This window comes from Epinephelus moara, chromosome 12 (assembly GCF_006386435.1).
Source record: "Epinephelus moara isolate mb chromosome 12, YSFRI_EMoa_1.0, whole genome shotgun sequence".
NCBI classification, from domain to species: Eukaryota; Metazoa; Chordata; class Actinopteri; order Perciformes; family Serranidae; genus Epinephelus; species Epinephelus moara.
The window spans coordinates 26,148,749-26,176,628 of NC_065517.1; the positions used below are offsets into that span (position 1 = coordinate 26,148,749).

The 27,880-nt window shown below is 40.7% G+C and overlaps 1 protein-coding gene across 1 annotated transcript in view; it reads right to left on the reverse strand.

The window, feature by feature from the left end:
• Positions 1–27,880, reverse strand: part of LOC126399208 (nesprin-1-like) — a 59,609-nt gene that overhangs the window by 28,033 nt on the left and 3,696 nt on the right. The window contains exons 3-16 of the mRNA XM_050059062.1: positions 20,809–20,904; positions 19,186–19,269; positions 15,939–16,031; positions 12,164–12,345; positions 11,855–12,051; positions 9,757–9,869; positions 7,797–7,904; positions 7,259–7,396; positions 5,677–5,841; positions 5,331–5,443; positions 5,014–5,182; positions 4,652–4,748; positions 1,353–1,558; positions 692–856 (exon numbers count right to left, since the gene is read on the reverse strand). Coding sequence (XP_049915019.1) covers positions 692–856; positions 1,353–1,558; positions 4,652–4,748; positions 5,014–5,182; positions 5,331–5,443; positions 5,677–5,841; positions 7,259–7,396; positions 7,797–7,904; positions 9,757–9,869; positions 11,855–12,051; positions 12,164–12,345; positions 15,939–16,031; positions 19,186–19,269; positions 20,809–20,904 — 1,926 coding nt within the window. The remainder of the gene's footprint in view (positions 1–691; positions 857–1,352; positions 1,559–4,651; positions 4,749–5,013; positions 5,183–5,330; positions 5,444–5,676; positions 5,842–7,258; positions 7,397–7,796; positions 7,905–9,756; positions 9,870–11,854; positions 12,052–12,163; positions 12,346–15,938; positions 16,032–19,185; positions 19,270–20,808; positions 20,905–27,880) is intronic.

Here is a 27,880-nt window from a genome sequence, read left to right on the forward strand (position 1 = left end):
ACAGACAATATAAACTTTAGGATCAAGGTTCCCATGCATTTTTATGGGTAATATTTCAAAAGGTTTCCATGGCTTTTCAAGGACCCATAATATTTTTTTTTTTTCCTCGCCCCACTTGCCAGGCGTTTTTCAACTAACCAGATTCAAACTCTATTCAAACAGAATTTCAGCCAGCGGACAAACATGAAGAGAGAGACAGGAAGAAAATAAAGACATGAATGTAATGGTGAGCAAAACGTTTTCACACATCGACATATAGAGCTACATCACTGCGACAGATACAAAAAAATAAATTTGCCGTTATGTTACATTACATGGAAGGTGATCCATGGAAGGTTACAGTGAAATTTTTTGTTACACACAGCAAAATTAATTGACTTTCAATGATTTTTACTAATTTCATTATTTTTCCAGACATAGAAATTGTGAATATGAAATTCCATGACTTTTCCAGGTTTTCCATGACCCTGGGAACCCTGTAGGATTTATTTTATCAAAAGGCGTACCTTTCTCAGGCTTGGGTCGAATAGTACCATTTTTTCAAAATAAAAATAAAAGTCAAACACCTTAATTTTGTGACCAAGAAAACCCTATTAATTCTCTTAGAAATACAATTTAATCAAGCTCTGGCTTTTCTCTGACATTCAGCATTATTGGTTGTATTTGTATTTTGTGTTTTTATTTTTATTACTTGTTTGACTTTGAGGAAGAGGTCTCTCCATCGTCCATTCAAAAGAAGTAGCTGCTGCTTGAGATCAAGCGACACAGTCTCATCACACGTCTCAATGAGAAAATTCCCCGCGTCGTTCATGGCTGCATGCTGATCCATCCAGTGGCTGAGGATCCTGAAAAACTCCTGGATGAGAGACAGACTCATTAAAAGAGACAGAAAGAAACACAGACAAGGAAATTGAGAGAAACAAAGAACAACACAAAGAACGAGTTTCAAAGAAAGAAACAAAGAAAGCTAATCATAAAAGAGACAAAGAAGTGGTTCATAGAGAGAAACAAAGAACGGACAATAAAAAAACTGGGGTAATTAGCTGTCTAATCCTTGGTGGGGATGTGAATCTGAGGTAACCATGGCAATGCGACAACTGGAATATCCTTAGTGGCTTGTTGTAAGTCAAGGAGATCATTTGATACTTGAGTGGAGACTGCTAATAGGATTCCACTTAGAAGACCAAATGCTTGAAATTGGGCTGCCGTGGATTTGATTGCTACTACTCTGAGGCATTTGAGTCCATCAAATAAATGCATGTATGAAGGAGGGGACTCTTAATCTGTGTGCAAAAAAACAACCTTGAAGTGTATGGTGGGGTTTCCTACGATATTAAGACTCAAGATCGTACCCGTTTTGTGTTTTCCGGCTGGCTCAGAGCTTCCTCTGCATCCTCCAGCCAGGCCTGTAAGGAGGCCACAGTGGAGCTGTACCTCTCCCAGTTGGACAGCACCTCCTCCAGCATACTCCTCACACTGCGCACTTCCATGGACAGACTCCTCCACTGGGTCACCACCTCTCGCATGAACCTGCGCACACCCATCTCGCCCTCGTCCGCTGGAGGAGAGATAAATCAACAATAACAACATCAACAATGATAGCAACAGCTATACTTGTACTACCAGCTAGAGTTGTACAGAGACATCATTATCTGTACCTGTTCAACCAACAAAGTTATCCGTCTCTGTGGTCTTTGTATCTGTATTCACTGGCAATGCAACTGTTGTGCCTTCAAAGCATCAAATTAATTTAGTATTGACATATAATTAATTATGAAATATTTTTCCACATCCTCATACTGTACTTTTCATCTCACTCTCTATAGTTTAATAAATTATATTAGTTTTTATTTATTAATAATATCCATTTTTCAAAGTTTTTCTTATTTATTTCAGGAGACTTCAATTCAATAACTCCACATTTATTTATTTTCAGACTAAAACAATAATTGAATTGCTTGTCAGCTTATTTGGATTTTGTCTGGGGTTTCAGTAAAACTGTGCATTATGACTCAACAAAATTTTTCTCTTTAGAATTAAAAGTTGTCTTCATGGGCAATAAAACCCACTCATGCTCAGTTCAATACACTCAGGGGTTTTACACCCACAGCCTTACTTGTTCTGGTTTAACAAGTGGCACTAGGCTAATGTTAGCTAATGCTAAGATGGGTATGGTTGACTGTCTAGAATGTCTGACCTTGACTATACTAACCTGTGCATAGTTTGTCACTAGAGAGGTGTTGTCACATTCCTCTACAAAAGGGGGTGATGTCTGGGTGGTTCCCTAAAATCTAAGATTCAAAAGTATGGCGGCGAGTTAGATTAGGTACGTCACTAATACAAAAGCCTATCACTGTCTAATACAGGAAATACATGGGGAACAGACTTCGATACAACACAGGCAAAAACCCCGAAACCTCCAGCAAAGAACAGACTTGCCACAATCGAGAGCAGAGTTAGCATTAGCATGGTGAAAGTTTTGACAGTGAACATGGTAGATTCTTAAGTTTGTGGATGTTAACTGGACCCTGGAGCTTCCTTCCATTGTTTGCCACAAATCCCATTGTGGCAGATATTGGTGTACAACCACTGACACAGTGCCAGCCACTGCCAGTTAGCCTAAAAGCTAACATACAACATAAATATAAGATACTAACGAAACCTAATTCTGATACATCTGCTAGTCTGCGATTTTGGTGCACAACACACTCCTCATCCTGTCTGGGTCTCACTGAGGCTCAAACATGTAGGGCTGAATCTCTCCAATGTTTCCTTTGACGCCAACACTAGCTATCTTGATGCGCACTGCTCTTTTCACTGGCCAACCTGGTGCTAGTAGCGCTGCACCAGTGCTGGAGAAAGTGGAAAGCAAAACCTAGCGCAAGGAGCAGTGGATGGCAGGTTGGAGGCCAGATCCAGAATTTTTCAATGAGGGAGAACGCATAGATCTGCTTCCACCCACTTTCAATTTTTTTTCTATATCTATGAGGAAAAAACATCCATCGATCAATTACCTGTAATCGCTTATCCTATCTGGGGACAAGGCTTATCCCAGCTGACATTGGGCTGGAGGCGGGGTATGCCCTGACAGACAACTATTCGCGCTCATATTCAGGAGACAATACTAACCACTGCACCACTGTGCCACCCCATATTACACAAAATTTGAATCATACTAGAGTATTTTTATCCACTTTAAAACATGTCTGGAGGGGAACTTCAAGTCAGTTTGATAACTTGTGGACTCTTCCTGACATTGTTAATCTTAAACTATGTTTTTGCATGTACATACTGCTAATTGTCACTTGTGACAGCTATTCAGCAAAGGTTACATAGCCTTGCATTTAGGCACAGGACATACAGTATGGTACACGTATTCATAGAAATGCCAGACACAGAGCACATAAAGCCTGATGGAGCTACGTGCCTTTGTAGACAAGTCTCTGACCTCAAAAACTCTCACTACAGGGAGATGTATTATGTTTGCTTGTGTGTTCCACTTCATTGGTACTAACGCTCAGGTCTCACAAGTCCTGTACCACAAACTATTGTCAGCCAGTGTGGGGCTGATAAATGACTCCAGCGAATACAAATATCCAGTTTCAAATACACATTAATCAGACAGTGCTATGCCTTGAAATAGTAGATTATTACGCATCAATCTCTTTATTCTCCTGCTGTGCCTCTATTCGCTATAACCTCAAACTGGGCCTTTAAAAAGATCCAAATGATCTCTCATCCAGCCAATCAGAGCAGAGGCAGCTAACTACCAGCTAGGCTCATGCGGTAATTGCGGTGGTGGGGGGCACTTCATTTGTGGGGTTGACCAATCAAGCCTCAGATGTCCTGATTTCTCGCCATACCTCACTTCTCCGCTCCGCATACCCTAGAGCAGCACAACCCTGAAACTTAATGAAACCAACAAGCTAGCTCAGTTTGCGCCCAGAGACCTGCAGAAGTGGAGCAGCCCCTAACTAGCAAATGGGGTCGTATTCCCCACTGAGAGCTGGGAGTGGAGGAACCTCATTTAGCTGTAGCCTGCAGACTCTCCCCTTCTACCAAGCTGTAAAACCAGACAGGGCAGACTGTGCTGCTGGAAGAGAAAGCCTCATTGGTTATCGAGTCATTGACGAGAGAGAATAAACTTGAGATATGTGTAGAGTGCTGAGAAATTGAGTGCCACACAACTTCAGATAAAAGCAAAATCAAAAGGGCAAGAATGCAATTAGGTTTTAGTGACATAACAACTGTGAGATGATATACATTTTTGAACAATTAGAGATTCTGCCGTAACATTTATACTGAGATATTGATCCCTGTAATATCTCTACTAGCATTAAACCAGGGGTGTCAAACTAATTTCAGGTCATGGGCCACATAAAGCTTGATTCAATCTCAAGTAGGCCAGACCAGTGAAACCATTGCATAATAACCTATAAATAACAACAACCCCAATTTTTTTATGTGAGAGAACTGTATTCCGGTCATGGTGGAAAAGTCTCTGAAGGACCATTTTACATGAAGTAGGCTACACACTGTAACTCACTCCTGAAACCTGACACCTCTTAGCCTTCACAAGTGCATCCATATTAGGTTTGTAAAATCATGAAGTGGCTGGATTGGACCCTTTGGTGGGTGGGTGACTTCTCACCTGAGCTGTCAGCACTGACATAGGCCTCAGCCGACTGTTTCAACGATTGGAACAATGCTTCGTAATTTTCAAAGAAATGATGCTTCTCCACAAACAACTAATGAAGACAGAAACAAACAGGAAATTATTATAACATGTGAGGAGACATTGCAGACAGCACCATTATAATGGATCTACAGAAATAAAACTAGTAGTCATACACTATGCAGCAGGAATTATTTTATAACCGTATGACTTTTATTCATTAATGTCCAATAATAATAAAAAATATGGGCAAAATATTTTCATCTGCATAGGAACCCTAAAGATCTAGTTAATACTTCAGTACATCAACTACTGAGTGAATCAAAGCCTGAGCTTACAACATAATTGTGTAGCATCAGTTCCACAGATTCTTGTCGGCCGTATTTTATGATCCAGGATTTGAGCTTCGACTCGGCGAGAATGAGAAAGGCCTGCATGTGATGTTTGTTCTCCAAGAACTCCATTCTAGACAAGTGGATGCTAGAAGATGTGGAGACAAAGTTCATCCTGAAAAAAGGCAAAGTTTACAAACGATATCAGACCTACAGCTTGACCCTCACATTCTGCTTCTTCTCTGAAAAGCAGAATGTGAAATCATGCCAAGTGAGGCAGTTAATATCAGACGTTCAAGAGAGATTGGCAGCTTCTTTATTACCTCTCAGCCATGTCTTGGAGCTGGTCTGGGGGAACAGGGACTCCATCAACACTTCTGTCTTTATGGATTCTCTGAAAGACCTGCTGGTGACTTTCCAGGCTCTTCAACACATCCTGCACAGTGTAAAAACACAAACAAACAAATTCTTTTAGACTGAACAAAAAATAAGTGTCTGATCAGAACATTTCACAACAAATGAAAAGAACCCTTTATAACAGTTTACTGCTCTTACTACTGAATTTATTTTTGACTAAAATATGAACTGAGCAATGACGCCACTCTGTCCAGCGCCTAGTTGTCTTTTTTTTCTGCTATTTGCCTCTCCTGTCCATGGCTCTGTGCCAACCTTGTGCTGCTCCAGAGCCCTGTGGACAGTGTTAGCTGTCACATCGTGCGCCTGATGGACAATGATCTCTTGTCGCAGAGCTCCTTCAGCCTCATGCAGCCACACCCCCACTTTGTCCAGAGGAGCAGGCAGAGACCTGTCCAGCTGCAGATGCCAGTCCAGGAGCTGAAATAAGGAAAACAATCGAGGAGACAAACAGAGACACGCTATGAGCAGACTGTGATTGTCCAGCTCACTGCATGGCACAACAAAAAGCAATTATAAATCACCTTACAACTCCAATTAAAGCTCAAAATTGAAAACACATCACAGATGAAACAATAACAATGAAAACTGACACACTGACAATAATAAGACTGTAAAGCTCATTTATATGGATTGCTTTTGCTATAGTTTGTGTCTTAATTGAATTAAGCTAAATTATCAATAACTGCGAGACAAAATGCCATCAACCAATTAACTACCTGAGTCACCTATGTTTTTTCATGACAATGCACAGAGCTCAAAATCCTGATTGCATTAACAACCCCAACTGTACACTGTACACTGTACTAGGTTGTCAATGACTATGTTTACATGCACAAAAAATTCAGGGTTTTTGCCCTTATTTCCAAAAAGACAATATCCCTACTGAGCTGTTTAAATAGCTAATGAAAATGAATATTCCACTAATATTCCCTTTCACATGCAGCCGTGCATAGTCTGATTAATGTGCTCTGACATGTCGTTTATCATGTCAAAATATGGAAAAGTGGGACGGCTGGAGCTGCTTGTGCCATTTTGTTTCTTCGTATCAAAATAGGCTTCTTTAACAGTTTTCTACCAGTGTGAATGTGCGAACACAGCCGTTCAACCACCTTCTTGAAAAGGTCGGTGTTTTGATGTTTGTGCATATAAAAATAAACCTGTTGATAACCAGGTCATTCATAATGTTGAAAAGTAGGTGTGTTTCTCCTTCCATGTATCTTTAATGCAGCTACAACACATCCATGACAAAACACAGAGTTCACCAAAACCAGGCAAGAGACTGTGCGTTGCAAACTGCAGTAAAAAACCCAATTGAGAAGTTTATTCCAAACACACTGTATACATGTCCAATGAATGATCCTAAAACCTGAATAATATGGGCTTATCACACGTCTTAATCGGAAAATGCTGCATTCGGAATAAGGCCTAATTCAGAATATCCAAACGGCTGTTTACATGACCCAAATCATATATGGGGGGCGGCAGTAGCTCAGTCCACAGGGACTTGGGTTGGGAACCAGAGGGTCACCTGTTCAAGTCCCCGTCCGGACCAAAATATGGAGCGTGGACTGGTAGCTGGAGAGGTGCCAGCTCACCTCCTGGGTGGTGCCCTTGAGCAAGGCACTGAACCCCCCATTTCTCATCTTTCCACTCAGTACATGTATAGATCCTGTTTGTGCATGTGTGTGTTGAAAAAAAAATTGAATTTCCCCTTGGGGATTAATAAAGTATAAAGTATATATATATATAAAAAAATAATAATATTCAGAATAATAGTGGAATATTAGAGTGCATGTAAACATACTTGTTGTTTGTTCAAATCTGCATCTCTCACCCTGTTAGAGACTCTTTCCCAGGCTTGTTTGACCAGAGCCTGGTCCACTGTCAGCATCCCATCCTTCTGAGTGGACTGCAGAGCTCCCTCCACCTGCTTCCTCCTCATCTCCAACTGGACACGCAGACTCTTAAACGACTGAAAAGAAACAAGTAAAATCTGCTCAGAATTCATAGCTCCAAAAATATTAAAGTTGCAGGATACAGAGATCAAAACAAAAGATCTCTCAGGAGTCGCACCATCGTCCCATTATTATTCTCCAAACAGACCATTAGAAAAAGCTGTCCCTCTTCCTGGCTTCAGATTCTCAGACTCTTCTTAATAATGTGCAAAGAAAATGGGGGTATCCTACATGCTGCTGAATATGGAAAGCATCCTGAGGCTTGGTGGAATAAGCCAGATTGACTGAAAATATGACGGCTGCTGTCTGATCCCCACAGTGTAATGCCACTGATTAAGCTAATAATAGGAGCGTCTGTGCCCAGTGTGCCCAGTTTAAACTGCACACACACACACACACACACACACACATACTAACCTGGTACTGTTGAGAGAGATTGCCCTCAGTCTCCTGAGCCTGTACTGCATCTCTCTCCAGCTGGTTGAGCCACATTTTGAGCTCCCTCAGGCTCTTTCGCTGCTCTCTCTAGGAGGCCGGGATGGGTGAGGGGTGGTGGGGTGAACAACGGGTGGAGAGATGGACATGGAAATTGAAGAAGTACAAAGGGGAAATAAAAGAACAAATGAAAGAAGCAATGAAAAAGAACGTAAAGGGAAGGGGAAAACAGAGAGATACAGAGAAAAAGTGATTAACCAAATAAATGTTTGAGGGATTGATGAAAAGATGAGGGTGAAAGAGAGGGCATGTACTGTTAAACATGTGCTCTCCTAATCCTCTGTGTCTCCCTGTAGGACAAAACGTCAAAAACCCACAGCTGCCAAAAACACTCAGCTTAAACAGGGTACTTTGTCTGAGACCCCCTGCTAACATTTCATTGGATTTTAAGTAACCATGACGATAATACTATGCTGCTGAAAAGCTTGTGAGATGAGTCCATTGAGTTTGGGAGCTGTTCACTTTCAGTCTATTCAGTTTTTTACTTCACGTAAGCTCCTTTAAGGACATCAAACTTTATTCTTTATGACAGCCTAAGACGCTAAAATAAATGCAGCTAATTCCAAAGGGAAGCAGACGTTTATCCTGCAAATCACTTTACAACCAGTGTTTCAGTCACTATTTATTATTTATGATAACAAATTTGTTGTTTTTAAGTAAAAACACGAGTGCCAATTGACCTTCATTCAGCGAAAGAGAATATTCAGGGCAAACATCAGTGTGCTAGCAAGAAGTGTCAACAAAGAACAAAGCAGGTGCGAAACACAACAACCACCAAAAGCCTTATCAGCGCTGTAAGACAACAGAACACACAGAAAGCAAGTGGTTAGTGCGGCTTTAAAGCACACCGCTGCTCCTGACACTGTTAACCTTAAAAACAGGCAACCTCTATTCACAAGCTTTCCATCAAATACGCTGTATCAGTGCACACTGCCAATGCCAGAGGCTTTCATTGTCATGCTAATGGAACCAGAAGCCATAGCGGGAGGTAACGTTAATAAATGGTAATATCACGTCTTATTATACTGGACTTCCTTTTGTTATCATGGCTCTCAAACCCTGCGGCAGGAATATTACATCAGGTAAGATAAAGAGCCAATATTAGCATATAGGCTCTATTTTGACATGGAAAAACAATGTTTAATCTCGTCCATACACTGTACAGTAGGCAGTGATGCTGTAATCCAATAGTAGAGACAGAAAAATAAGCAATAATCACATTTATATGGAAACCATGAATGTGCACGGGTGCTAATTGCATTGAGATGCGGAAAATGATGGAAAACCTGCCCCTGGGACCTTTAAGTTACTCTATAACCTACCTCCAACATTTCCTCTATATCGCGAGGAGCAAGACCATGCTGAAGGACAGAGGCCAGCACAACAACCACAGGAAAGCAGCCACCACACAAAAACACCAGAGAGACAAAGACAAGGAGAGATACGAAGAGAGAAATGTGCAACAAGGAAAGACATCAAATAGGTAACGCACTGCCAGACCTGAGTCACATAACACCTGAAATCACTGCTTGTTTTAACCTTGTATAGCGGACAGGTGTTGGTTACTGCATCACAGCATTTTAGAGAGCATTAAGTAATCATAAAATATGAAAATCTACTTCATGTAATTGCTCTGACTTTTACTTGACTTAAAAAAAGCCTCACCCACCTTGCACTTATAGGTTAAAACAAGCATCAAGCAGTGTTTAGAAAGACCCAGCTGTGCACACAACACTAACTAGACAAAATGCCATCCATATATATATCGTGGCTGATACACTAACTGTGACATCTGAAGAGAAAGACAGAACACACAGGATGCAAAATGAGAGAAGACAAAGAATGGCATGTCCAGACTGAGATGAATCTGACAGCTGGTTACCTCTTCTTCTAGCTGTCCGTCTGAGTCGCTCTGCTTTCGGTCAGGGTGATGCTTCAGGAACTGGGCAACATATGTCATAATGGATTTCTCGTCTGGCTTGTCTACATCGACATCTAAGGAGGAAACCAAATGAATGTAAGCAGAACTCACGTCAAGCTAAGGCCAGCTGATAAGCCTTCCATAATGTCTCCCATAGAGGAAAATAATAAGTTTGACTCGCATCTATTCAGAAACAGACAATTGTCATCTTAAATGAAAACAGCCTTCAGCACTTCAGATCAGTGTCCAAGTTTTGTTTGGAGGTTCCACCATGCTGAATCTCATGGCCTAATGGACCTTAATTACATTGATGTCAAGCTTGATTTGTCAGAGTTCATTCTGAAGAGCAGGCGTGAAGGGGCACAGCTGGTGTTTGGAAGTGACACTAAGTGCACATCTGATGCTGTAATAGATGCCCACTATTGTATTTTAGTATACTGGAGAAAAAAACCTGCTCGATATGACAAAATGCTATGGATTTCAATTATCTGTAAGGTAAATACTTTCTTATTATTTCAGTGAGCAACACAAACATCATGTTGTTTTCTTTTAATATAGCTAAGAGAAAACAATTAGGTAATACTGAGGCAAATTACTGTCTAAGTAATATGATCCCAGGATGTTGCAGATATGTGGTTAGTTGTTCAGATCAGATTTCATCAACTATAGGAATACTTCACCCCCCAAATAACCATTTATATATCGATTACTCAACCTCCTGTTATGTTGAACTGGGACAATTCAGATTGCAAAAACTGTAAAACAGTCTTGATGAAGTAAATAAATGGGGTCTGTGTTAAACAACAGCTAAACTACATCAAAATATCCATTAACAGACTCTCACAAAACTCAGTATAATCCATTTCTCATTTATCCAGCCATATGCTCAGTGCTTCACACACAGACAGCCCTTTCTGATGGGAAACTGAAGTGAAAGTGACCCTTGTCTATAGTCTCTTCAAGGCCAGACTCCACTGACAAAAACAGTAATTTTACCTTGCTGAACACGGGAGCTGCTGGTCCAGCACTGCTTCAATCATTTAGTTTGTCTGTGTTATTGTGTGACTGCAGTGAATCTGAAAAAGCCCTTAAAAACACCAGAGTCAAACAACAACACAAAAAAACTAACTGACTGAGGCAATGATCGACAAGGGGCTCCTGTGTTCAGAGGGGTAAAATTACAGCTTTTGACAATGAAGTCTTGCATTCACTGTGGAGGCATGTGAGAAACACAAAGTTTTTAGTAACATAGGATGAGTAATTGAGCTTTCGCTAAGCCCCGCCCCTTTGTGATGGTCGGACAAGCTGTCGGAGTAAGCATGGAGCCCACACTGTAACTAACTGCGCTCCCTGAAGAAATGTTATCATATTTTTTGAAAACTGAAACAGTGATTCCAGAGAGAAGCAGACAGAGGGGTCTACAGTCTGTGTTTGAAGGACAAAGACAGTTAGAAGCTAAAGCCAAACTATAGGCCACAGATCACAGTGTAAAAGTGAACCACCAAATCACTGCTGATCGTTCATCTGTGATGACACACAGCTGGTCCAATATCAGCAAAGTTTCCCTGCTTCCCTTCACTGGTTCCTATACAGCAGGATCGGTCTTTTTTTCACTGTTATAATCATTAAAAAGCAAAAGCAGCATGTGTACACATTCAGTAGGCTATATCTTCAGTAGCTAGCTAGCTAACCCTACACTTTTCAGGGTTTGATTTTGGTTTTGGAACAGGGAAGAAACGTATGTCTTTTTCCAATCTCTCCAGGTAACGAGTATCATTAATACATGACGTGCCCCAGGCACAACATTTAGCTCCAAATCTACAAAATCAGCCGGAAAATGAGGGAAAAATGAAACAACTGCATTAGAGTCAATGGAGCACAGCTGTGTTGCTGTCGGACCCTGGTCTGACCCGGCCCGATGCTACTTTATGATTGGCCAGTCTGCGTCCAGGGGCGGGACTTAGCAAAAGGTCAGCTGACACATAAATTGTCATGTGGGGAGAGAAGTATTTCTTTAATGACAAACTAACTAAGGAATATGATAGAAAAGGTCATTTACCCTCGGGGTCTAGAAGTTGAGGAATGCCCAACTGTGTCTCAGCCAAGAAGAAGGCTTCCTGAAGATTTTCTCTGTTGGGCCTCCTCCAAACATGCTCCATGTCAACTAGATTGGGCCGAAGGGCGTTGATAATGGCAAAGAATGCCAACCCTGTGCGCCAGCTGGGGCCAAAGTCCTTCACTTCAATCCCCAGACGTCTACAAAGAACAGAGCATCACAAACACATGGGAAAAAAAGCACAAGTTTCACTGATAATGGTGTGGAGGGATTTTACATAAAGCAGGACAAATTGTATGGAAGGCTTTGTACTTGGTTGCTGTCTGCTGGACCCATCTTAGTAGGGCCTTTCTGGCTCCACCTTGCAGAGGTGGGAGGGGTTTTCTTTTGACAGGTGGGCTGGTGGTGTCAGTGCTGCTGGTGGAGCTGTCCAGTGAAGAAGTACTGCTGGAGACAGCGTGAAGTGCTGGTAGGCTACTGGTTAACTCCTCAATCTGAAAAAAAGAGGAAACCAGAAAAAATCAGGCCATGTTACCCTACATATTTACTCCAGAATTATGTTTCATCCTTTGTTTATTCATTTTAATGCCTGCCTGAGGAGCAATTAGTTTAATCACTGTAATTGCTAGTACTAAATCATTGGTTTTCGCAGCTGATGCAGCTCACGTCCTTCACTGATACACAGCACTTAAAAACATACAAATTTGTAATCAAATCCAGTTTGAGCATTAATAGTAATATTACTATTATATTTTTAATATTAGACTTAATGGGTCAGCTGAAAAGATCTGTTTCCCACCGCTTAATCATTAATCATCAAAGTAGTGGTCCAATGAGCAGCTTAACACTGGAGCACTTGGGAGTTGATGCTCTTGTTTAGGAGCAACTTAAAGACAGACTGGATTAACTCATATCGCAGCGGTGCCTGGACAGCGTGACGTGTGTGGTTGTGCNGAGGCAAATTGTGATTTGTGATATTGGGCTTTATAAATAAAATTGATTGATTGATTGATTGATTGATTGATTGACTGGAGAAGAGATAATTTGCTCTTCACTTTCCAACTTTCTTACTTTACCTTTAGGAAAATTACAAAATATACCTTTTTTTGTGCGCTTGTAAATCATAATCCATATTTAACAACCCACAGCCTTGATGATATCATCCACATGTTGAAAAACAATATGTGTAAGACTTGGGACAACAATCACAAAATCTAATACTAGACTTCAGCTCAGCTAGATGGTCAGTTGTCGAAGATTTATTGCTATCCACACATAATCTACTTCTCAGTTTCTGCTTTCTACTGCCAGCAAACGGAGACTGCTCACAACCCAGAAAATCCATAAACATCAGTGTGAAATGAAATACATCAAAATGTCAGTAAGTGAATAAGTACATTTTCCACTGTCGTACAATTCCCTTATTTAATATCCTTATGTCTGCTGGAATAACAGACATCTCTGTGTGCTGAAGCTGCTAAGAGGCTGTAGTGTTGTGATTAAGTTCATGTTGATCTGTGCATGTCTGAAATGCCTGAGGTAGCAACTGCTCGTTTTCAGTAGGGATGCTCTGGAAGATTGATTTTCCCATCTTACATTTCTCTGAATTGCTTAGTTTTTTGCTAGCTAAAAAGAGACATATTTCATATTTTTGCATATTTCTTACTGGATGTGATACTTGTTTGAGGATGTGCCATTAATGTGCAAAACCAAGTGCATATGGCAGCAACGTAGATGTCAATTTTAAGCCTTAGCAGTGAGCTATTAGTGGTGATTAGATGGCATAATTTATTAAGATGTTCACTTAGATGTAAGATGTAAACTTAGTTAACATCAAGTTTTGTCTCCTTGTTTGGCCTCTGGGCGATTTTGGACTGAAGGAACTTTTTCATCGTTCTTAGGGATGTTATCAGGGTTGCCAGGTCCGTTTATAAACCACGACTTTGGGTTTGTTTCTCAAGTGGAGTTGCTTATTTGGGCTTGCTCTCTAAACGTCACCTTTCTCTATATATATCCTTCTAATAAGTTATTTAAACGCATGATAGTCGCTTCTTTTGGGCTTGTTTCCAGAGCCCTGGTTGCTTGTTTCTCTCCCAAGATCTGGCAACACTGGATGTAATGATACACTGATCGATATATTAGTTCAATGATCCATGATCCAGTATCATCAATGCAAAGTAAAACCATCCATACGTAACACTAGTGTAGCTAGACAAGAAAGACCTTTATTTTGAAATTCCTATGGCATGTCACCATTTACGTCCAAGTGCCTCCTTCCGGAACATTCAAACAGTGCTAGCGGCCAGAGATATTGGATAAAGGAGATACCCCACCGTAGGCTTATCCAATGTTAAGAAAACAGTTACTCTTCCTGTCTCCTAAGTGGGCGTGGTTAGCTCTCCCTCNTACTAGCGGTAAATAACTGTTTGTAAGCTAACTGTGATTTTACCGCCTGTTTATCAAGATCACGAGCTCTCGTGAGAACTTGTTTTCTGAGACGGACAGGGCTCAAACAAAGTTAACTTTCTCTTGATCTGTGCGGATGAAAAATGAAGCTTTAGTGTCAGAATGTTGGTAAGATGTGTGGCTTGTGGAAAATGAACCCAATATTCACTTTAGTGACTACAGGGCGAAAGAATTGACCATAAATTGTGATCACATTCATTTGCCTCACTGACGACAATACATTCAGAGCTGCCGCAAGTCTCCTACGGGGGCGTGGCGCTGATGTCACTGAATCAGGAAGTGAGCTGAGTGGGGTATCTCGCTTTATCCAATATCTCTGTAGCGGCCTATTAAGAACAGCAAGCAGCCAAGGAAAAGACAATTACGATATTGCCTGATGTCATCTCATATTGATCCCAGGCCCCTGAATTGAATCAAAATTGTATTGTGGAAGACTTTGTCACATCAGAAAATATCTTATCATTTTCCAGAGAACCAATATTATATCGTAGCATGATGAAACTTGTGATTTACACCCCTAATTCTAAGAACCCCCCTTTTTTATTGTACCTGCACTGCAACAACTAGGAACAATCGTAGTTCTTAGAACGCCTTTTGGAGGGACTTTTTAGCTCCTACCTATGAGTAGGTATTCTCCATAGACTGTACAAAAATAATCTCCCAGCACATGAGGAACTTTGAGTTACAAAAGTGTACGGTGATTGGCTGAACACACAAGCATATGCAGCACTGGCAACGGCCATTTTTAAAAGTCTGTTAGACAAAAGCTCATGACAAAAAAAAATGACAGAAAACATGCACAAACTGAGTGACAAGCTATTCTGAACATATATCAACATATAAAAACAAAGCGATTTTGACTCATCAAAGCTAATTATAGGAATCTGTGATAGAGGGCTAGTCTCTTGAATATACCTATTGGAGGTACAAATGAAAACAAGAATAAGTCCTCGAAGATATGTAGGTTACAGGGGAACTCCCAAGAACTGTTTGATCCAAAAACCATCTCGTTTCAATACGAAAATCTAATATCCTGAACAATCTACACTGCATTTGCTAATCTGATTAACAGCATAGATGACCATAAAGATTAAGATCCCTGAAAGTGAAGCCAAAACATCTCCATTGCCCCCTGCTGGCTGGCTGCAGTTTAGGTCATAAACCCTGCCCCCTTCTTGTTAGCGGTTGGGACGTGAGCCAAACTAAAATATAGGAGTACACGTCAAATAAATTCTACCCCAAGATGGTCATATCACACTGATGTATGTTCAAGTGTTTGTTTTCTGATAAGCTTACTTTAGCTAGTTATGTGATGCTACAAAAAAGGGTTCTGAAATTATGATATACAGCTGTGTGTCTCTATCAGTGTGCTAGCCATCAATGACGCTGCTTGAGACTGGGTCGAACAGATGGGCTGGACCTCGATACCGGGACTCCATCAGCTGATTGCTACTGTGCAGACTCGGCTCCAAATGATATCACCAGGGCAAGATGGCAGAGCCTGTATCCGGGCTATTTTTGGCTTCATTTGTGTACAGCGTGAGGAAGTGGAGGTGTGTCATCCATGTTTATATACAGTCTATAAATAAAACGTATGCAGATGAACTCAAGGCAATGTTACCTGGAAATAGAGGATGATGGTCCACATCAACCCCAGTACAATTGATGGCCGTCCATCAACAATGTCTGTGGAGTTGATGTTCACAAGCTTGATCTGTAACAAACACAATATCCAATATTTTAATATCTCATAACAGAACCTAATAATTCCAGATTGCAATCAATTCCAGTTTATCTGCTTACAAGTCACTATGATCTCATACATAAGGATTAAGTACACACAATATTCCTCAATCTGGTCACTCTGTCTCATACATATGTTTACACAAAATGAACAATATACAGTATGAGCATAATCCTCAGCACCACTGGATGCAGATAATCCTGACCCTATCTATTCCATGTCCTGAAAGAACCAGTAATGTTATGAATACTGACCGGAGATCCTCTGTAGGCAGACTGGAGGGCAGATAAGAAAAAAGAAAAGAGAGAGGAAGAGAGCGACGGAGCATTTAGATGTGTTTGATTGACGGAGGACGGCTCATTGACTGTGAGATAGCAGATAATGTAGCATCTCTGAGGTGAGATAACTTGAGTGGTTGGCTGAGAGGAGAGATCTATCACCGCTACACAGGCAACAGGGATTATATCCAGCAGAGATGGACAGAGAGAGGGTGATGCAGGGTGGAGTAAGAAGAGGGAGAAAGCGAGGGCTGTATCTACTGATATGATGAAGTATTCTATATGATCACACACAGGGTTATATTACTGAGGCGCTGCATCACAACAGGTCATCATATGGTAATACAAGCCACTCCGTATAGGTGAACAAGCATGGAGGAAGAGATTGGGGGCAGGTGAGGGCAGCGTGGGAGAGTGGCTGATAAGAATACATGCAATACACAGTTTCATATTAGAAAACACAGCAGGTCATCCCAACAACCCACAACACAGCGGTGTGAAGCTGGAATGGTTAACAGAAGTGTTTTTTGTCGTGACCACACACAACAGCAAAAAGAACACAGGTAACAATACAGTGGTGGTTGCACTGGAGCCAACAGTGCATAGGTAAACAGTATAGTCTGCATTATTTACAGACAATTTTTGCGAGGATCTGTACCGAGCAAAGGTTTTCTCTTAAAGGAGCCGTGTATAGGATTCAGTGGCATCTAGCAGGGAGGATTGCAGATTGCAACCAGCTGAAACTTCTCCTGTGTGCCAAGCATTAACTTGTGATTAGGACTCTTTTTAGTGTCCACCAAAAAGTTTTTTCCCAGCTGAATAGCCAGGTGCTCCTATGGAAATGCTTCAGTTGTGTCTGACTGCTACGAAACGGAGTATCTGTGAAAGTAAAAAGTGGCGTAAGGTAGAGTGCTTGCTCTGGTTGAAGGGCAAGCTGAAGTAAGTGCGGGGGAGAGACCGGATCGTCCGGTGTACATGAGTTCACGAGAGGAAACACATATTGATATGTATACATTATATTGACATATTTCACCTCCATTGTTGTTGTTCAGGCTTGTACATGTAAAATGTAACAGTTGGTCGTTGGTCGTGGTATTTGTCCCTCCTCCACTGTAACTGCATGGCGACGGCGCAGTGTTTTACTCAGAGTTGATTTTTTTTTTTTTTAACTCTCAGCGCTCAGAAAATAAAATGTCAAACATGCAGCACTCAGTGCAGAATAGACGCTCAGTGCCCCGTCACGCTTGAATATATGGTGCTCCCATTGCAAAGAAATAAATAAATGCCCTGGCCTCAGGAACAAAAAAAAAAAAAGCAACAGTGGACACAGCCCCTTAGACTTCATTGTTCAGGTGGTTTTTACCGAGAGCTGAATTATATGCAGAGGTCTCTTCCTCTCGAGAACAAACAGACCCAGTGATTCTGCATAAGGGAAAACATACTTTATTATATCCCATTTCTGCCAATATATCCCCCAAATCTCACACACTGGACCTTTAAGTCTGTTAATATGTTTTGAAGGCCAATAGATTTCAGTAGTACAATTATACTTACTTCATAATGGTATTTTCACACACATTTTGCCTTCTTGCTCTAGTTTAAGCTACTAAAAGGTGAATTATAAAGTGAGTGGGGCATTAGTCAGACAAAGAAAGCGATTTTTAGATGTCAAATTGGGCTCCACGAAATTGTGATGTGGATTTTTTTTTTTTTTTTTTTTACAATTTTCTGACGTGGTTTAATAGATTAATAGAAACAAACAAAAAAAAAACAGATATTCATCGAAAATGTAAATAACTGTTGCAGATCTTGTTGACACATTATAGCTATGGGTTTAAAACTCCCAGTTAAATACATTTATCACAGGGTTTCAACAGTTTACAGATACAATTAATGTAATGGTAAACATCATAATGCCACTGCACACGGAACAATGTTTTCCAATGATACAGACGAAAGAGAGAAAAATGTATCAGGCATTAAAGCGATTGGGCCTCTAAAGCAAAATGTAAATACAGTCTAGACATACATTAGATTTACACACAGAGTGTATTTACATTTAATTTTCTACACTCACAGATTTACACAGTCTCACACACACACACACACAGGCATATACAGCAGAGTGCCCACTGACGTCTCATCTCCAGACGGCAGATTACTGGTGTAGGATTTGCAGTTTTAACCCTGTTGCACTCAAGGAAGACAAATCAATGTCCCTGCAGACTCCAGCTCATACTTATGGCTTTATTTATGTATATCCAGGACGAGCTGGGTGAAGCTTTGAGAATGTTTTACTAATCTCACAGAGGGGCAGTTGATGCAGTTAGATGATTATATCCAAAACCACACTGAGCGTATTTGGATGTAATTCTGTAAATGATGCTGAGAGACAGAAAGAAAACTGGAGAGTACGGAGAGAATATCATAAAGTGCATATGGTGTGGTGTGACCAGCAAATATAGACGATCACTTAAAGCGACAGAATTAGTAAAGTCATAGTCCAATAATTACATTTTTAGAGAATTTTTGATATTTATAGGCAGCCACATAACTAAATGAAGGGCACTTGAATGAAGACAAAATGTGAACAATGTCAGCCAGTGTTTCATTTATTTACCCAACAAAATTGTTGCAGGGATGTGAAAACAGAGGATATTGGTTTCAGGATAAATGAGGGATGCGGGAAGGTGGAGGGAGTAAGAGGCGGGGACGAAGGGGAAACAGGTCACACAAGGTCAAGATTCAATGTTTATACCCACAGGGCAGCAGCTGAGCAGGAGAGGAGCAGGACGGGTAAATCAGAGAAGAAAAAAAAACATAAAGAGAAGACCCTGAACTCTTACCTTCCTACCCTCAAGGAAGTTGAGAGCTGTACCGATGTTGGCGACCCAGTGGATCCTCTTTAGCTTCTTGCCCTGCTCACATGGCTGCGAGGCAAAATGAGAACAATGGGGATGGAAAGAAAGAAATAGAGAAACAGAGTTTCACAAATAAATAACGTAGATAAAATAAAAACAGTATAACTGAAAAGAAGATAAGTTAATTTGAATGCTACAGCACAATATGTAAGAGCATACTTAGTAAAGTATAAACATTATCAGCAGCATTTTAAGAAAAAATCATGGATAAAATGAGAAAGAGAGAGAGGTCCAATCACAGATGTGTTTGACTATAACCAGCTGGATCAATAGGACATAGACAGCTTAGACCTGAGGCAATATTGGCCGAGTGAAATCCTCAAGCTGGGTGTGAATGTTTTTGTCTGTGTTGTGTTTTGTGAACTATGATCTGTCCTTGTTAATCTGGGCTTTTCTATTCAATTCAAACATCCTAATAAAAGCCGATCAATGAGCATTTCCATCTAGCTGTGGCTCAGTTCACATGCACTGCATTAAGTCTGTAGCTCTTTGGAGATTTGTAAATAACACTTATGGTATATACACTGACTGTTACAGGGTGGTGCAGGAATGAGTCCTTAAACCTGGAAATGAGTTAGCATTCTAGCACTTCCAGTTCCTTTGTCTTCAAGTCGATGGGTATTTGCTCAAATGCCTGAAAGAAGGTCTGTGGTTAACACAAGCTTAAGAGTTGTTTTTTTTATGTTTTGTGATCTATGTCTTTTTTGTGCTTTCAGACCTAGAGTTGTCTTGCTTTGGTCTGACTCAGGGACTAATTAAGTTTCAAAGCTGCTCTTGATTGGTCAGAATTTCAATGTGGGATCTCTCTCTCTCTCTCTCTCTCTCTCTCTCTCTCTCTCTCTCTCTCTCTCTCTCTCTCTCTCTCTCTCTCTCTCTCTNTCTCTCTCTCTCTCTCTCTCTCTCTCTCTCTCTCTCTCTCTCTCTCTCTCTCTCTCTCTCTCTCTCTCTCTCTCTCTCTCTCTCTCTCTCTGAGAGTGAGACTGGCAGTTGACGAGGACATGACAACTAGCTAGATCAGGTCATGCTAAGAGGAAAGGCTTTTGTAGAGGAGGTGAGTGAACCTTGTGGGGATGTTGTTGAAATCATGCGACTGTAGTGTGGTAAGTTTAAAGCTTAATGTAAGCTTTTTACTTCTGGTGAATTCATTTATGCTTCAAAAATCATCAAAGTGGTGTTCATTTGTGAAAATGATCTTGTTAGACAAAATGTTTAAGTATCATAAACTTTTGTTTGCCACAAGGCCTATTTTTCTGCAACAATCCAAAATCCAGTGAAAAAGTTCCATTGGCTTTTTGCTGAGGGAACCAGGGTGACGCTAACTTACAGGTTGGCCTATAAAAAAAGCCACTCATCCCTGCACCACTCTTATTATATAAAGAAAAAACAAAGATAAACAACAATAAAAAATTACAGAATCTCTGTTATTTGACCAGTCTGATCCTCGTTATATCAGATCAAGTTAAAATTTAATCCAGAGAGATCAGAGGATATGAAGTGTTTGAAGTCTGTGGCCAAATCACATGCTGCAGAAATGACCGTGAGACTTACCAGTTTTTGTCCGGAGAGGACTTCCAGCAGGGCCAGTAGCATCACGCCATCCTTGATGTCCTCGAAGAGGTCTGTCACCACCAGAGGCGGGACACGCTATATGAGAAAACAAGCATACCCATGAGCCTTTATTATAAAAATGTTTATGACCTCAGTCTTTTTTAAACTGTAGGTTAAAACAAGTATTCATGGAAATGATGTAATGCCTGGGGGAATGGAAAGAGTTGACTTTTGACATTGAAAAATCAATGAGAGGAAGTAAAACAAGTATAAATGTCTTCTATTTCTCTATGAACAACTTAATGCTGTCCAAGAGACACTTCTAAAGAGGTGCCCAGACATAAGTAGTTATATAAACTGACTGTTTACTTACATGTTACATGCCATAAACTTACACAAAGCTTTCTCAGTTTTTGTGGAATGCAAAAATCTGGGATTTGAGCCTTAAAGCTCTTGCAATGTAAAGAAACTAAGAGGCAGGCAACATTTTTTCTACAAATTATCCTACTCTAAGTGGCACAGCGCATAAATCAACCAAAATACAATATATATATTACACTGTAAGACGGTAATTTCAACTAATGAAAAATGGATAAGGGAAATCCCATAAAAAAATTACTTGAAGCCCCAAAAGAGTTTGTCTGTGAAATATTACTGACAGCTAGCGTCAGCCGTAAGCAGAGGCTCAGCAGGCTCTGAATGGGGTCCTCAAATCCTAAAATATGCTGATGATTTCAAACTATATCCTCCTCATTGACTTCCTCCCTGACCTGACACAGACTTCCAGACTTCCAGACTCGGGGAAATCCACATATCTCTGTTTCTTGCCGGCGCCACATCAAGGATTTCTCTTAAAGCACAGTCACATGCCGGGGCTGAGGAGAGGTTTAGAGGGGGGGAAAGCATTCAGACGAGCGAGCCATTCACAGGGAGATTAGCGGCAAAGGGAGTGAAGGAGAGAGACAGAAAAACGGCGGAAGCAGGGATGTGTGCGTGAGTGTCTGTGTTAGCACGTGCAAGTGGAATGTGTGTGTGGTGTGAAAGAGAAAAAACATACAACCCCCAACATCGTGGATGCGCAAAAGGGGTATAATTGAGTAGAAAGAGTGGCAGCGAGAAAAATGATAGAAGGCAAAGCGAGAAGGGACACTAACCTCGCGTCTTTCAAAATTAATTAGCAAATACAGCAGCTCTTTTCGCTAATTCCTCTTCTAATGTCATTTCATGGCTTTGGATATTAGAATATCCAGACAGCACTTGTGCCCCTATCATAAAGTGACAGAAGAAACACTTACAAAGACCCCTTCAAAGGGATAGATTATACCATGAGCTAATTGAAGTTAAATTTACCTATTTGTTCATTATAATCCCAAAGCTAATGAGGAAATTTCTGACTAATTACAAAATAAGAAAGTAATATCCATTTCCTCTGCTCAGCCGCATGAGCTAAAAAAAATAAATCAAGGTCTTAATGAGCTAATTACATATAAGTGTCTGGGCCATAATTGATTGTGAGAAGAGGAGTTTCAGGATGTGCGTCTGTCTGTGCTCTCATGTTATTCCCCCTGGTACACTTGACATAGTGGATTCCGAAAGATCAACAGCATGAAAGACGGAGGGAGGTGCAGAAACAAAGAGACTGAAGGGTTTCATTTTGAATTGCAATACAGCCAGTTTGAAGGAACAATTGACACCAGATGATTGTTAACCAAAACTTTTCAAGGTTAAGTTATTTGAAAGCTTCTGAAAAGGCATTCTTGAACATAAAAGCCAAAATGTGAATAACTTTTAGACTCACATATACTTTGGCAAAATCCTGCATAAACTTGAAGCACCAGATAAATGTTGTTTTAAAATGTTCTTAGCTGTAGCTGTTAGCAAGAAAGCTATCACATGAACATGGCTGCAGGCAAACCCTGCAACAAGGGATGATTGGACTGCACTTGTCAATTAAAAAAACACTGCATAGGGAAATTGACCTTTACCTTATTGCTTAGATATCAACAATGGAAAGAACTGACAATATACAGTATATCTGCCTACAGGATACCTTCCATTACATACGTGGGTGGATTATGAGACAGTGGGCCCCTGGGCACAGATATGCAAAAGGCCCCACTAAGTCTCTTCCACAGGAGTAAGACTGCCATGTCTTTGTAGGTTTTGCGTTTCCTTGTGGTTGTTTTGTGAGATTTTTTGGTAATGTTTTGTCTCTTTGAGGTAATTTTATGTATTTTTGGTTGTCTCGTATTGCTGTGTAGTCATTTTGTGTTTCATGGAGGTTCTTTTGTGTCTCTGTGGTTGTTTTGCCTATTTTTGTAGTTCTATTGTGTCTCTTTGCAGTTCCTTTCCATCTAATTGTGTGTGTGTGTGTGGGGGGGGGGGTTTGTGTCTCTTTGTGGTCATTTTGAATCTCTTCCTGGCCTGTACATGTTAATTTGAGTCACATTTTGCATGCTAAGGCACTTGACACACATTTGATTGACAATATCAGTAAAACTTAAAAAAAAAAAAAAAATCTCACTACATGGCTAACAAACACCTCTAATTAATTCAACCACTGTGGGGCAGACATCATATTTTGCCGTCATTTATAATTTTATCCTGGAGAACAAAACAACTAATCTACAATCATTGCAGCAGTTCTGCTAGCCTGTACTTGGGCAGAGCAGTGCTTCAAGCTAAATATCAGTGTGCTAAAATGCTCACAATGACCATGCTAACATGTTTAGCAGGTACATGTTTTACTTTATTTAGTACATTGTTTAGTGTGTGAGCATGCTAACCTTTGCTAATTTGCACTAAACACACCCAAAGATGAGGCTGATGGGAATGTTACTTGTTTTCTGCAGGTATTTAGTCATACACAAAAAGGTTGGACAAATTGAAATTTTGACCTGCCGCTGAAAAGTCAGAGAAACACCAAGTTATTACAATTCGTCATGGTAGGACCATAAATATCTGTAATGCATTTCATGGCAACCCATCCAATAACTGTGGAGAACAATCATTCAAAACCATAAATGTCAAACTCAATCAATAAAAGTCAGGGGATCTTTAAAGGAGCTGTAAACAACATTTAGAGCATATCTATGATTCAGCGTCTGATTCAGCTTGTCCGTATACGGTGGAAGAGCCAGTGGCTAGCAGCTAAACATGCTAACAGAGCGAACAGTGCTAACGCAGCAACAGTGCTGACAGAGCCAGCAGTGTTTATGTGGGGGGGGGGGACTAGAAGATGGGTGCCACACATTAGTGATGATGCTGTGGGCCAGGACAGCGTTATCAGCTGTAACTGCCATATGGGTGCAGTACGGAGCGGCACTGATTAGCTAGCCAGTGGCATACACTCACACAGGGACTAACATGCACCAACAGGTAGGCTACTGAGGCACGCAGCCGGTCAGAGGCCGGAAGTGTCTGGTGTGCCTGCTCTATGGGAACAATGATGTGGAAGCAGCATCGATCATCTGGGTAATTTCATTTTTGTCAGTGAACAACTTTCACAGGAATGAGAATTAAGATTCATCCTCTGGAAGCCATGAATGTCTGTACCAAATTTTGTGTTAAGGAAAACTAAGAGGCCACAAGAGCAGTTGGCAGGTTGTAAAAGTAAAAAAAATATGGAAAACATTCTTGCTGCAAAGTTGACTGCGGCACACCATGAACCATGATGATGTGCTGGGTTTGAATTTTAGTGTGCATAGAGTATGTCATCCACTCAATCCCCCTCTTCCCCCACTAAAGAAAGATGGGGGAGCAGGGGAGTAAACACTAAGAGAGGAGCTGGGAGCTTCACTTTATTGCTGCTGTAATCTCCAAGAACACTTGGTTCACTGATTACTGTACTCAAACTGTTTGCCTGGAAAACGCCTGAGCGACTATGAGACCTCCACCACTCACACCGGTCACTTAGTAATTAAGCTTTAACCTTCTCAGAAAGGATTTGTCAAAATGGAAACTTGGGGCCCGCTCACTGAATCCCCCCCTTGTCACTCCACTGCAGTGCGGAGTGCATCTGTGCAACAAGCCTCATAAATGGGAACCAATATTCTACGACTGTGAGCCAAATTCAAGCAATATACACTATCATATATAACTGAAGGGTCTAAACAGCATTACCCTCTTTTTAAATGGAAGAAACAACCTGCAAAAAGTGCTGCCCTGCTGCTGTCTTACAGTTTATACCTTTGGTCTATCACTAGTGACTTAATCTGGTGAACTACTCCAAGTAATGAGAGTCATTAATCTTCTGTATAAATTACCAGCTCCAGTACGTCCCCTCATAGAAACTCTTTGTCAGAGCTCATAAGACTTCTTTTGTTGTACCTGTGGAGTGGAAAAGTAAGGGGGAGGGGAGTGATAGTGAAAGGAAAGCCTCATGCCATGTCTCAACTCACCTAACGATTAATCACATACCTTTAGGCGCTGAATTAAAGACCTGTGATAACTGGAGTGGCCTAATCATCTGCATAGCCAAGGGCATGATCTATCCTTCTGAGAGCAAAGCTAAACCAACTGTTAAAGCTTCTTTCCTCTCCCTATCCGGCTGTCTGTCTCTCTCACACATTTTTTTCACCTAATGTGTCTCTTTAGATGGTTCTTTGAGTATTGAGAAGAGCCCATAGGATGCCATTTTATCTCATATAGATTGTAGAATGAGATCTTCAAGAAATGCACCTCCTTATTCCAACAGATCCTCTGCACATGCTGAATTAACTTTTACTCGCTACTCATCACAAAGCTCTCCGAACATTTACCAAGCTGCCATGACGACCAAGACATTTTTGAAGACAAATATAGGCCAATCAGTGTCGCTATGGCAACGTCAGGCATCAGGTGAAAGGGTAAGCAGTCTCATGATGGTCGAGGAGGAGGAGAGCAACTAATTTGATCAACAAGGTAGAGAAAGAGGCGTGGGGAACAAATAATGTTATCTTTCTTCTGAAGGACCTGTGTGATAATATCACTCATCTATTGATTAGTTGAATCGGTTAATTAAAGTGCATTTAAAAGGAAATTCAAATGAAATTTCGTGGACAATTGGTACATCAGACACTATGTTATTGCACTTTAAAGGGATACTTTGCCAACATTTAATCAGCTTTCTATCAAAACAATGTGGGTAGTATGTATAAATTAACTGTGGTAAACTTTCCTCTATTGAACCAATGCCTAGATGCCCCTCCTCGCCCCCCAGTGAAACTCTCAGAGCCAGCGAGTTTCGCATATATATTGTTACAATGTTGGATGTTTATATAAAACTTGGCCAAAAAATAAGGTGAACATAGGTGAAGTAATCCCTGTGAGCAAAAACCTCAGGCTTCGGACCGTTCTGAATACTCTGTTTCCAATTGTTTTTTCTACTTTTGAGACAAGATGATGCCAGCTCTTGACGGATTTCTTTATCTGGTCATCTGCTCCAGGCACCCTAGTCCAAGTATTTACATTACATAGCCTACCCTGCTACATGTAGCTACATGCTTACATCAGCACACATGTAATCTTGGTTGCCGATTTTGTAATTTTCTCCTCTGTTTCAGATCTTATTCCTGCTGAAACATGTCGGGTTGTACAGATTTTGGCTTAGATGACTTTATATTATTTTTCATGGTAGAAAGTGCCAGTTTACTCTGTTTCAATCATTCCCCAGCTGCAATAACATTGCAGAGTCACTGAGATACAGAAGACCTGGGAACACTGACCAATCAGAGCAGATTGGGCTTTTTTAGGAGGGGGGCTTAAAGAGACAGGCAGAGTGTCTCAGATAGAGGGTGAATACAGGTGTTCCAGCACAGACAGTATGAGGGAAATAATGTGTTTTTGAACATTTAAGCATGTAAACGTGTTCGAGTAGAAAATTCAAATACAAGCATGAACCTGAAAAATGAGCATGATAGTTAGTTAGACAGACATTTGGGTAATAATCTGTTTTCCGGCTAATAGTTCGATGAGCAGGGCAATGCCGCTCTCAGGTCTGTAGGCTTAATATGCAGCTGGAACCAGCAGACTGTTAGCTTAGCTTAGCCTAAACAGAGGGAACAAGCTGGCCTAGCTCAATCTGAAGGTAACAATATCCACCTACTAGCAATTTAAAAGCTTACGTCACATTAAAACTGCAAAACTGACATGATGTGGTTTCCAGAATGTTCTGTGCTGGACTATTTCCCGGCTTGAAGCAGCTGACACATAACGAAAGGTGACGAATTTACTGCTGCCGGCCAGGAAATAGTTCAGGTCATAACCTCCTGTTAAACAGCTAATTGTTGTTTTTACACTTAGGTCTTAAAATGATTTGATGATAATTTGTAACTTAGTAGGCATTCCGAGGACTGATTTCAGACTTTCCGCTAAGCTTAACTGCTGGATCCATCTACATAGTTACAATTCAGATCTGCAAGAAGTATGAATCTTCTCATCTAACTCTTGGCACAATGGCAAATAAGTACATTTCCAAAAATGTTTAACTGTTTCTTTATACTATATATTTAATTCAGAAGTTTTGGGGTTTCCTCTCCTTGTTATTCCTCAAAATTCTCATTGTCTTTCCTGAATCACTCAAATGTCAACATTTTCAGAGACCACGAAATAGCAAAAGAACTGCAGCTCTACTTTGTTGCGTCAAAATGACTTAATAAATAAACTATGTGCTTACCTAAACGTTATTAAAAATTCAAGGCATTTAAGTGTTGGGCTGTGTGTAATTTTCTGCTGGCACGGTCCTGAGACATGATATTTAATATTACGTCAAGGTTTATTCCCTCCAGAGTGCTTTTCAAATGAATTTTCTGCTCCACGTCACCGAGGTTCAAGGCCTCCACAGCTGTCGTAATCAAATAGGAAACCTTGAAAGGAGCGTTGCAGATTGAAATAGCACTTAATTGTGTTGCACTGTGCCATATTTGCCTTGTCCACCCATTCCTGACACAATATTCAAGCAGTAATGAGTTAAACTGAGGAGGCTAATGCAGTATAATGCAATAATTACACCCATACAATAGACCCTCAGCACGCAGCAGCATCAAGTGTAATTCAGCATTTAAGGGACAGATATACGGGTGTCCAAGCTCAT